The sequence below is a fragment of the Ovis aries genome, chromosome X (genome assembly GCF_016772045.2).
Source record: "Ovis aries strain OAR_USU_Benz2616 breed Rambouillet chromosome X, ARS-UI_Ramb_v3.0, whole genome shotgun sequence".
In the NCBI taxonomy this organism is placed as follows: Eukaryota; Metazoa; Chordata; class Mammalia; order Artiodactyla; family Bovidae; genus Ovis; species Ovis aries.
Genome location: NC_056080.1, coordinates 138,021,179 through 138,034,141, shown reverse-complemented (window position 1 = coordinate 138,034,141; position 12,963 = coordinate 138,021,179). Strand labels below are relative to the sequence as shown.

At 35.6% G+C, this 12,963-nt stretch overlaps 1 protein-coding gene across 7 annotated transcripts in view; it reads left to right on the top strand.

The window, feature by feature from the left end:
* DIAPH2 (diaphanous related formin 2) overlaps window positions 1–12,963 on the top strand; it is a 1,000,797-nt gene that overhangs the window by 472,303 nt on the left and 515,531 nt on the right. For all 7 annotated transcript variants that reach the window (XR_009598705.1, XM_060407239.1, XM_060407237.1 and 4 more), the window contains one exon: window positions 12,268–12,369. Coding sequence is in view for 6 of the 7 variants with exons in the window: in XM_060407239.1 (XP_060263222.1) it covers window positions 12,268–12,369 (102 nt within the window). In the remaining variant the exon portion in view is untranslated. The remainder of the gene's footprint in view (window positions 1–12,267; window positions 12,370–12,963) is intronic.

The following is a 12,963-nucleotide window of genomic DNA, read 5'->3' as shown; positions in this document are numbered from 1 at the left end:
AATTTGGAAAACTCAGCAGTGGCCACAGGACTGGAAAAGGTCAATTTTCATTCCAATTCCAAAGAAAGACAATACCAAAGAATGCGCAAGCTACTGCAGAGTTGCACTCATCTCACACGCTACTAAAGTAATGCTCAAAATTCTCCAAGCCAGGCTTCAGCAATACATGAACTGTGAACTTCCAGATGTTCAAGCTGGTTTTAGAAAAGGCAGAGGAACCAGAGATCAAATTGCCAACATCCGCTGGATCATGGAAAACGCAAGAGAGTTCCAGAGAAACATCTATTTTTCCTATATTGAGTATACCAAAGCCTTTGACTGCATGGATCACAATAAACTGTGTAAAATTCTGAAAGAGATGGGACCAGACCATCTGACCTGCCTCTTGAGAAACCTATATGCAGGTCAGGAAGCAACAGTTAGAACTGGGCATGGAACAACACACTGGTTCCAAATAGGCAAAGGAGTACATCAAGGCTATATGTTGTCACCTTGCTTATTTAACTTATATGCAGAGTACATCATGAGAAACGCTGGACTGGAAGAAAGATAAGCTGGAATCAAGATTGCCGGGAGAAATATCAGTTACCTCAGATATGCAGATGACACCACCCTTATGGCAGAAAGTGAAGAAGAACTAAAAAGCCTCTTGATGGAAGTGAAAGAGGGGAGTGGAAAAGTTGGCTTAAAGCTCAACATTCAGAAAACGAAGATCATGGCATCCGGTCTCATCACTTCATGGGAAATACATGGGGAAACAGTGGAAACAGTGGCTGACTTTATGTTTTTGGGCTCCAAAGTCACTGCAGATGGTGATTGCAGCCATGAAATTAAAAGACACTTACTCCTAGGAAGGAAAGTTTATGACCAACCTAGACAGCATATTAAAAACCAGAGACATGACTTTGCCAGAAAAAGTCCATCTAGTCAAGGCTATGGTTTTTCCAGTGATCATGTATGGATGTGAGAGTTGGACTGTGAAGAAGGCTTAGCACTGAAGAATTGATGCTTTTGAACTGTGGTGTTTCAGAAGACCCTTGAGAGTCCCTTGGACTGCAAGGATATCCAACCAGTCCATCCTAAAGGAAATCAGTCCTGGGTGTTCATTGCAATGACTGATGTTGAGGCTGAAACTCCAATAGTTTGGCCACCTGATGTGAAGAGCTTACTCATTCGAAAAAACCCAGATGCTGGGAAAGATTGAGGGTGGGAGCAGAAGGGGACAACAGAGGATGAGATGGCTGGATGGCATCACCGACTCAATGAACATGATTTTGGGTAAACTCTGAGAGTTGGTGATGGACAGGGAGGCCTGGCTTGCTGCTGTTCATGGGTCGCAAAGAGTTGGACCCAACTGAGTGACTGAAGTGATTGAACTAAGGTGTATCCATATGCTTCTACATTTGTTTTGCATGTAAGTGTCTATATCCAGTACTTGTATGAAAAAAGGGAAGTATACTTAACAGTAGCCAGTCAGGTATGTTTCTATTAGAACTCTTTTGAACTAATTGGAATGATTTACAGTGTTACAATGATTTTGGAAAAAGAAGCCACCTCATGTTTGTGTATAGATTGTCTTTCTAAACAGAGTGTTTCTGCCTTTGGATTTGCATAGGAGTTGTGGCATTCTGATGTGGCACATTTCATTTAACAATATGGCCATTCTCTGATACACTCAGTTTTCATAGTCTGCAGTAACTTGCGTTGTTCCATACGCCTGAACAAAAATCATGGATGAAAACCACTGAGTTCTTAATGCGAAATGTTTGAATCTTGTATTAGCATACACCTGTATAGAGAAGGCAATGGCACCCCACTCCTGTACTCTTGCCTGGAAAACCCCTGGACGGAGGAGCCTGGAAGGCTCAGTTCATGGGGTCGCTGAGGGTCAGACACGACTGAGCGACTTCCCTTTCACTTTTCACTTTCATGCATTGGAGAAGGAAATGGCGACCCACTCCAGTACGCTTGCCTGGAGAATCCCAGGGACGGGGGAGCCTGGCGGGCTGCCGTCTATGGGGTCGCACAGAGTCGGACACGACTGAAGTGTCTTAGCAGCAGCAGATACACCTATATACTTGAATGAAATGTCTAGATTGTCCTTTGGGATATTACACTAAAGTATGTTGCACTGTTATCATTTCAAGAACTGTAAGATGTTAGTAGCCTTCAAACTTCAAACCTACCCAACATAGGTGTCTTGGCTGTTGGAGTAGGATTCAGCTTTTGAAACATTTATATGTAATATTTGATAGCAATGCATCCTTGTATTTGTTTGGCATGGCCACGATGCGGTGATATTTAATGAAAGCAGAGTGTTCCTAAATAACATACTATACTCCTGTCACCTATTGTAAGTAATATAAATCTTCTCATATATCTGAGAATATCAGTTTGTATCCTTATTATGAAAAGATATTTTGTGTTTAATTTGAAATATCTTAATTCAAAATACCTGAGAGTTATATGTATATAACTGGATATTGTTTGTACTATACTTAGGCAGACTATATTACACGTAGACAAGGCCATATCCACCTCATATGTTGTTTAATATTCATAGTGAGTCATTCATTATGTATATTCTCTGCATTTTTTAGTTCTTAATATCACCTTTAAGGTTTAATATGATTTTCAAGTTTGTTTTTGAGTATAGAGTGGAACATAAACAAAATAGAAGATAATTACCGTCAAAGGAATGAATACTTTTAGTAATTATCTTTCAGATTAATTATAAATCATGCGAATTATTTTAGAAAGTAATACATTTCTGTAAATAGGATCATGACATTAGTGGGAGTTGAAATTTTTATGTACAAAGTATTCACAATTTTTCTTTCTGTAATTATAGAAGTTGTAAATATATCTACGAGCTCTATAGATTTAATACAGAATGAGAACACTTTGATGAATTTAATTGAACTGAAATTAAGAAAGTTAAATACACATGATTTCTATGGCCCAGATTTTTGGCTGCAGAATGTAAAATAAGGGTTGAATTCCAAAGAGATTGTGACAGAAAGAATCATTAGAACTTGTGAAAAAGTGAAATGGGAAAGTGTTAGTCACTCAGTCTTGTCCAACTCTTTGCAACCCCATGGACTGGAGCCTGCCAGTCTCCTTTGTCCAGGGAATTCTCCAGAATTCTCAAGAATACTGGAGTGGGCTTCCGTTCTCTCCTCCACGGTATCTTCCCCACCCAGGGATAGAACCCGGGTGTCCTGCATTGCAGGCAGGTTCTTTACCATCTAAGCCACCCAGGAAGCCCTCAGAACGTGTAACTGAGTGACGAACTCCGGTTGGAAAGCTTAGAGGATGGAGAGGATGCCAGTCCTATTGGCAGAATGGGGCCTTTAGGAGAAGCTGATAAGGCAAGGGACCAGAGTGAGGATGAATTCTCCTTCAGATTTGCTGAATTTGTAGTAATGATGGTGCATCGAAGGAGGACAGGCCGTCGGTCTGAAATATGGAACTTAGGGATTGGCAGGAATGCTGAGGGCTGGAGCTGTTCATTTGGTGATATTAGTGCTGAGGTGATATTGAGAAGTATGCCTACTCTGGTCAAGTTGAAGATCAGATTGGTAGGAAACCTGTTAAAAGCTGCCTCCTTGTGAGATATAATTGTCATACTCCGAGGTCATGAATTTTCTCACCATGTTTTCAATTCTTATCTTTACTGAACTAACATTTTTTGAAAGGAGTACTTCCACAAGGACGTTTAGAAACCCTCTCGTGAATGTTTTAGACCATTTGGTCAGCATTTTACCATATCTTAACAGATGCTTATAGTTTGTTTTAGGAGTTACAGAAATGATGAGAATTCCAAACCAAAAGAGGGACTTGCAGCGTGACCTCTTGACAAGAAATGTGTTTAGAATCAAATGCAACACAAATGACCGTCAGTCATATGTTGATTATGGTTTCACTGTGTAGGCAGGCGTATACACAGTCCTGGATCTGTAATTTTCATGAGGGCAGAATCTCTAGTGGTTAACATGGTGGCAATCACAGAATCGGCAGCTAGTATATACTAATAAACATAGAACCAGGCCTAGCATCAAAGCGTGTGCCTTTTAACTCAAAGCGAAGAACTAGAACACTTGAATGTGATTTCAGAACATTAAAATACACACATACAATTTAAGACATGCCATGAGAAAGTGTTGCACAACGTATAGTAAGTTATAGTAGCTTAGGGATTGAGGTTTTGACCAGGAAAAATAGGAGGAAGTTTCCATTAAGATTACAGACATTTATCCAAGACTTACCCATTTCTTCTCTGAATTTTTTACAAAATAAAATCTTTGACAACATAAGTTAAAATAATACTGATATATGTATATATATATATATATATGTTTGTCTCCTATATATAAATAGAATTCTGTGTTTATATATGCACTTAATGGTATAATTTTAAAAGAATAAACAATAAATTAAAAAAAAAATTATTGGTCCCGATCCATTTACATAGGGAACGATAGGACTTAATCACAGTGAACCTAACTCGACTTTCCTACGACTAAAATGACTTAATGAGATATAAGACAAAAAAGAAAGGTTATGTTTTGGAAAGCAGGAAAGGGCATTATGGTTCAGTACCTTCACTTAACTAACCTTTAAGTGTGCAATTAACATTTAAAAGAAAGAAAGTTTTGAAAGAATTGTAGAGTCATTGCAAAAATGTAAAAAAGGAGTTAAAAGCCTATGGTTTTTAGGAGAAATCCCTTTAGATAACTGTGACAGTCATCAGAAAGTGAATTTGTGATGCTTAAAAAGAGGAAGAAAAATCTGCTCGTTTGATGACATAGTAACTGCTTTCCCCTTTGTTGTTTTCTTTGTGAACTTCAGCTCATTGACATTTTCTAAGATGAAATTTTCATACTGACCTAGGATTGATCTTTCAAACACAAATCTTAGAATGTTTGAAAGAAGATGCTCAGTAGTAAGTAGGAGCAGCGGGACGGAAAAATAGAAGGGTTGAAACTTTACAGGATATTTACCTATTAATTCACAATTTGTCAGAATATAAGTTGTCTTTAAAAATTTATCATTTCTAACCTCTGCTATTATAAACCGCTTTCCCCTTTCAGCATAGGGGGTGTCTGAACTCTTCTTTGCAATTTACTTATAAATCTTGAGTAGCCATGGTATCAATACAGCAACTAAATAAAAGCTACTTACAATTGTTGAATTGGGCAATATGACATTTAAACACTAGCCCAATCCACATCTGTTCACCTGTGGTTTGCTTCCTGTTGCTCCTAGCTGCTGTTGCAAGACCTTAATTCTTTTCAAAAACTATTTTCATTAGATGTTTCTATGGCTCTCAAGGAATAGCTTCCAGATCTTCTGAACTAATTTGTCAGCTTTCATGTAGCTGCTGTGGGTGATTTTCCTCATTTCCTATTTTGATCCCTTTCCTTGGCACCATTGTGAGTGGAAAGAGGGGAGGAGTTTCCCGTGGGGCATAGCTGCTATGTACTGAAGTCCTCTCCATGCCAAGGGTGTGGAGTGTCCTATGGCAAGATACAGAAACATGTTTTACTTTCTTTGTCTCTTTTTTTTAACATGCTTGATTTTCGAAATAAGCAAGCACTCAGACATATGAGGGGGTAGGTAGGCCAGGCCTGGAGACATATCCAAGAAGCAACTATTGCACACACAATCATTTTGATCCTTTCCAAAATGCAGGCTTTCCTGCTGGGCCTAGCCTGATCGCATAATACACACTTCTCTTCCTTTAGGTAGGACAGGGCCTTCCCCAGTGGCTCAGCAGTAAAGAAGCTGCCTGCATTGCGGGAGACAGGTTCGATTTCTGGATCCAGAAGATCCCCTGGAGTAGGAAATGGCAACCCACTCCAGCATTCTTGCCTGGAAAATTCCATAGACAGAGGAGCCTGACACACTACAGTCCATAGAGTCGTAAAGAGTTGAACAGGACTGAAGCGACTTAGCATGGATCTTCCAAGAGGCCTAAAAATATGGACTTCCAACTGACTCCAAGAACTGTCCACATTATTCTTAAACTGTGCATTGAACATTTTTCTCTCCTGACATACTTTTAAAGATAAGCGAAGGAGCATAGAGGCAAATGAGTACTGCTGTGTCTCTCCTTTTTCTTCTAACCCTCCTTCCTCTTCTATTCAGGACTTGATGGACATGAAAACATTGTTAATCTTATGTTCCATTTTTTACTATTTATGGAAAAATACTGAAGTGTCTTCAGGTATTGGCTATGATGGCCACTTCAAACATGGGTTTCTAGATGTAGTAGGTTCATTAAGCAAGAAGTCCTATAACGTAGGCTGTATCTACCACACATTGAGAGGGTTTTATTTGAAACATTATTTGTAAATAGAATCTACAAAACAACTGGCAGCTATATAAGCTTGTGACTTAGTGTGAAGACCGTATCCAGAATCAGAATACATCTAAGCCCATCGAATGTGTTCATTATTTCATATAGCTGAACAGAGAAAGAAAAGAAATGTCACCTGCCAGGGAGCCTGCAGTGTAAAGATGACTTAACAGGTTATCTGCAGCTGGAAGAGAAGCAAAATAACAACAAGTTTCACATTCAGAGCTAAAATCCTATTATAGGCTTGATTCATTCTATAATAGTTATTTTCACAGTTAAAACTTAAAATTGAGATGGAGAGTTGAAAATATGCAGAGTTGATATTTTTAATCATGGTAACAACATTTTTAATCTTTCTAATTGAGTTTCCCTGTAGGGAAAATTATGAAACTTACCAGTCTGATTCTTTGTTTTCCTTAATAACATACTTCACAAAAAATCCTATTAACAGAGAAAAAAATTTGAAAAACAATTTATTTATATATATATATATATATATATCAGAAATATTCTAGAAATGTAGAAATAACACCTTGGTATTTACTTACCTTTCCATTCTATTAAAAAAATGATGTTAATGAGGCATGGTAGTAGCTGGGCTTAATTTCATTTGATATTTATATTGCTATATCAATGTTGATTTTTCTTTTAGGTCAAATGACATGATATTGTAAATCTTTGGAATAATCAGTACACAGCGGGTGCCATTGCAGGCATAGAGCTTCGTGGAAATGCAGAATTAGTGGCAGGAGAGTAAAGATGAATAGAGACCAAAGAGGTTTTAAAAGTAGATTGAGATACAGCTGTTTTCCATGGGACATATAAGGTTATATATTGCCTACTCTTTTTTTTTTTAAATTTAGAAACATTGATAATATATAGTATACTATTTAACCTGTTTTTAAATATACAGTTTAACTGGTGTTAAGTATATTTAAATTGTTGTTCAATCGTCACCACTATTTCCAGAAATTTTTCATTATCCCACACAGAAATTCTATCCTTTTAAGCAGTACCTCCCCATTGTCCTCTGCCCCCAGCTCCTGGTAACCTCTTTTCTACTGTGTCTAAGAATCTATTCTAGATCAGTGGGTTCATACACTGTTTGACTTTTTTTGTCTATCTTATTTCACTAAGCATAAAATTCTCAAGATTCATCAGTGTTTGAGCGTGGATCAAAACTTCCTTTTTCTAGTGAATAATATTTTATGTATATACCACATTTATCAATATATCTGTTGAGGGAAAAGTAGGTTGTTTCTGCCTTCTCACTATTGAATAACAATGATAGCATTGTGTGCACATAACTGTTTGAGATGCTGTTTTCAGTTCTTTTTGTTACGTACCCAAGATGGAATTGTGGGATCATATGGTTAATTCTGTTTTTAATTTCTAAGAAAACACCAAGCTGTTTTCCACAGTACTGATGCCATTTTACATTCTAACCAGCAATGCATAAAGGTTCCTATTTTCATACATCCTTACCAGCAGCTTTTATTTCCCACTTTTTGGACAATAGCCTTTCTAGTAGGCATTGTAAAAATGGTATCTTGTTATAGGTGCTTTAAAAAATGCTATTGTAAATGGAATTGTTTTCTTAATTTCCTTTCAGATTATAGTGCACAGAAATACAGCTGATTTTTGCATGCTGATTAACTATCCTGAAACTTTGCTGAATTCATTTATTAGCTCTTTCAGTTTTTTTTGTTGTTGTTGAATTGTTCAGTGTTTTCTTCATATAAAATCGTTATCTGTAAAGAGAGACAATTTTTTAAAATTTTCTAATTTGAGTGACTTTTATTTCTCTTTCTTGTCTAATTGCTCTGGTTAGTACTATGATGCATAGATGTGTTGTAAGCATTCATCCTTGCCTTGTTCCTGTTCTTAACAGATATAATTTCAGGCTTTTGCCACTGAGTATATTAACTGTGACATCTTTTTATATGGTCTTTATCATGTTGTGAAAGTTTGCTTTTATTCCTAGTTTAAAGAGCTTTTTTTTTTCTCACAAATATGTGTGGGATTTTATCAAATGCTTTTAATGTATTAGTTGAAATGATCATGTGAGATGTTTTCCCTTTATTCTATTAATGTGGCATATTACATTGGTTAATTTTTTTTTGAACAAAGAGAAATAAACACTATTTTTAAACATTCTACAAAATAGGATGTTTACTCATTGAATGATATAAATCTGCATTACTGAGGGTTCACATCACAAAAGAATTAGAGACCACTCGATTTTAGCTTAGCAAGATTCCTTCCTATGCTTTTTTTCTGTATTTCTTAGGTTGAATGAGTTCAATATGGAAAAAAAAAGTGTCAAACGATTAAAGGTGCAAATAGCTTTGCATAATTTTCCTACCCAAAATATAATTAAGCCACAATAATTAAAGTTTTGGCTTGCTTGGTTTTTTGTAATATATATATATATATATATTATTGAAGTTTAGTTGACTTACAGTGTTTCAGGTACACAGCAAATTGACTCAGTTATCTAAGTGCACATATATTAGTTTTGAAATTATTTTCTATCATAGGTTATTGCAAGATATTGACTGTAGTTCCCTATGCTGTACAGTAAACATTTGTTGCTTGTTGTACATCTATTTTTTAATTAGAAGTCTAGAATTCTATTCATAATAAGTCAAAGTAGAATCAAAATGTCATAATTTTTTAGTTAGGCAAAAAATCATAAGTTTTCTAAAATATATATATTATACATATTTTATATACATATACAAAAGCTTTTCTACTTACACTTCATAAAGACTTGAAAAAGAACATCAAAAAAAGTGAGAGATGGATAAATTGGAGAAGATAAACTAAATGAAATGGGAGCACTGAATATAAAATAGAAAAAGTGAAACAAACTAGATAAAAATAAAACATCATCATATTTTTATATGTTGAATAACCCTTGCATTCCAACTATTATTTTAGATCTGTATATTTCTTTCTTCAACTCTCTCAATTTTTACTTCATGTATTTTGTAGCTCGGTTCTTAGGAATATGTTCATAATAATTATATCTTCTTGATGGGTTTAAACTTTTATTAATATATAATATCCTTATCTCTTGTGACCTTTTTGTGATTTAAAGTGATAATTTTAATTTGACAATAATGTAGATACCTACTTTTTGCGGGGTGGGGGTACTCTATACATGCCGTATTTTTTCCCATGCTTTTGCTTTCAATCACTTTGTATCTTTTTATTAAAAGCTTGTAGACTGCATATAGCAGTATGTTTGTTTATTTATTTGCTTGTTTTATTGAGGTATAATTGATGCATAATTTTGTTTACTGCCCTTTAATTTCTGCTTGTAGGCCTCCTTTAGTATTTGGGGAAAGAACAGGCTTGCTAGTGATAAATGATCTCTTTTCTTGTTGCTGTTGTTGTTATTATTAATTTGGAAATGTCTTAGTTTTTCATTCTTGAGGACAGTTTTTGTGGGTATAAAATTCTTGTTGATAGTCTTTTATTTCAGCACTCACTTTATCGAAATCATATAATAATCCTATTGCTGCTAAGTCACTTCAGTCGTATCCAACTCTGTTCGACCCCATAGATGGCAGCCCACCAGGCTCCTCCATCCATGGGATTTTCCAGGCAAGAGTACTGGAGTGAGGTGCCATTGCCTTCTGTGAATAATCCTATTAAGTATTCCTTAAATGTGACAATTCACTTCTCTATTGCTGCTTTAAAAATGATCATTTTCTACATTTGACACTTTGATTAGACAGTGTCTCATACTTCTTTGATGTCCTACTTGGAGTTAATGTGCTTCTTGGGTGTGTGTATCTACGTATTTCATCAGATTTGGAAAGTTTTCAATCATTAATTATTGAAATATTTTTTTCTTCCCTTTCATTTTTGGGAATCCTGTGATATACATGTTGGTATGCTTGGTGTCCCACAGATCCCACATGCTTTGTTTATTTTTCTTCATTCTTTTATCTTTCTGTTTCTTCGACCTAATAATATCAGTTTCTTGACCTTCACATTCGTTGATCCTTTCCTCTGCCTGCCCATATCTACTCCTATAATAAATTTTAAATTTCAGTTATTGGTACTTTTCACTTTCAGAATTTCTGTTGGATTCCTTTTTGTAATTTCTATGTCTTTCTTATCCTATTCATAATCTTGTTTTCCTTTAGTTATTTGTCCATAGTTTCCTTTAGCTCATTGAGCATGTTTAAAATAATTTATTTAATATTTTTGATTTATAACTTTAAATTCTGAACTTCTTCAGGAATCATTTCTGTCAAATTCTTTTTTCCCTGCATCGGCCATGCTTTATTGGTTCTTCTCATGCTTTGTAATATTTTTGTTGAGAACTGGAGATTTGAATATATTATAACTTTGGGAATCTAATTATGCCACTCCTTAAAGATAGCTGATTTTTGTTTTCTGAGGACGGTATTCCTTGTGTATGGTCACTCTAGTTTGAGTTTCATTATCTCTTCACTCAGCCAGTGATCTGACAATGTATGCTACATCAGTTTAGTCATGTCTGACTCTTTGTGACCCCATGGACAATAGCCCATCAAGCTCTCTGTCCGTGTGGATTCTTCAGGCAAGAATACTGGAGTGGGTTGCCATGCCCTCCTCCTAGGGTATCTTCCTAACCCAAGGATCAAACCTGTGTTTCTTATGTCTCCTGCATTGGCAGGCCAGTTCTTTACCACTAGTGCCACCTAGATCTAACAAAGATTTCCTTAGTTGTCTGGTTCCAAAAGGCAGTAGAGGTGTTTCTGCCTATTTAAATCTTCTAATAGATGCCATTAGGGAAAGCTGCTGCAACCAGAGAGTGTTGAAACCAAGGCAAGCATCTACCAAACCAACCAGAATGCACATCTCTGAATTTTGGAGAACAGGATCCCCATTGCTCACCCTGGCATCAGCCATTCCCTTTTGCATCTTAGGCATTATCCTCACAGTGACAGGAATGGCAATCCACCGCAGTATTCTTGCTTGGGAATCCCATGGACAGAGGAGCCTGATGCGCTACAGTCCATAGGGTCGCAGAGAGTCAGGCCAAACTGAGCGACTAACACATATACACATAGTATTGTGTGTGTGTATATGTGTGTAGTCGTGTGAGTGTTTGTGTGTGTATATATATTTAAGTTGTTCTGAAAGATAGTTTTTAAGTGAACTATCTGAAGGATATTGGAAAGATGGTTTTAACAGCTTTATCTGAAAGATAGTTTTAAATTGGGTTGCATACTAGTCCCTCAGACTCAGTGTTGGACCATGATGTGGCCAGCTTTAAGGTGGTAAATTTGAAATAGCTGGGAAAATGATGTGTGGACTGTAGGGGCAAAAGCTAGGCTTCTTTCTTTGATAATTGTCTTAGGAATTGGAAATCACATAGAAGAACAGAATAGAAAAAAATACAGATATTATAAATAATTGGAGATTATTTTTATAGGCTTGATGTGGTTTGTAAGATTGAAAATGATTCCAAATTTTGCCAATATTGAAGAGTATAGTTGATGATTATTGTTACTGCACATGAGTAAATTCGACATAGTATTTTTCTGTTTTTTTATAGATTGACTAATTATCATGACAGGAAATAAATCTTAAAATTATGGTATGTGTTTAAGACTTAGAAAGATCAATTTTGTAATGTTATTTATTGTCATATGATTTTTTAATTTAATATTTATATACTATAGTGCAGAGAAACCAAACACTTCTATATATTTATTCACATTAAATTGTAGCTGTTTTTTGGTTAAGCTTTTGGGGAGAAGGGGAAGATACACTGGTACTGTGACAGAAGCACAATCAGAAATTTATCCACTATACTAGTTAATCACTTTCATAGTTGTTAATTTATCTTTTATAATCCTATTAATGAAATACTAACCTGTTATGCTTTTATTTCCTTTTAGAACCTTGTAAAACATCTTCCTGAGCAGAAGGTACTAAATGAGCTAGCAGAGCTGAAGAATGAGTATGATGACCTCTGTGAACCTGAACAGTTTGGAGTTGTGGTATGTATCTAGCCTAAGGGCCCACAGACTCAGCTTGCAGGTAACAATAGAAACGGGGGCGGGCAGGGGGGAAGACATTTCAGTTGCTTATATTTATTTTTTTTCCTACTGTATAACTATATAACTTATGTAACATTGGCTGTCGGGGAAAAAAAAAGCAACCTTATTACTTTTAATATTATTGAAAAATAAAGAAGTTGAGATCTACATTATGAAATACCTCACAACATCTCAGGGATCTTCCTCTATATCAGTGCTGATATTGATATTAATATAAACATATAAAAAGAACATGTTATTGTATTGACTATTTTTCCTTCTATTTAGATCTTGCTATTAGAATTTGGCTTTTTAATAAAGTTAGGCTTCTTAAGGGTGGAAAGGTGGAAACTGTTATAGATAATTAGAAATATTCTAGAGTCTCTTTTGAATGGTATACATTGTGTCAGAAAAAAGACAAAACTTTTCAGATTTCCCGTAGAGTGTCATTAATTGATTAAAACCATTAAATATAGTTTCAGCTGGAAATAAAATTTCATAAATACATTTTGTGTTTTAGTGTGGTTAAATAATTACTGAAATGAGTTATGTTTT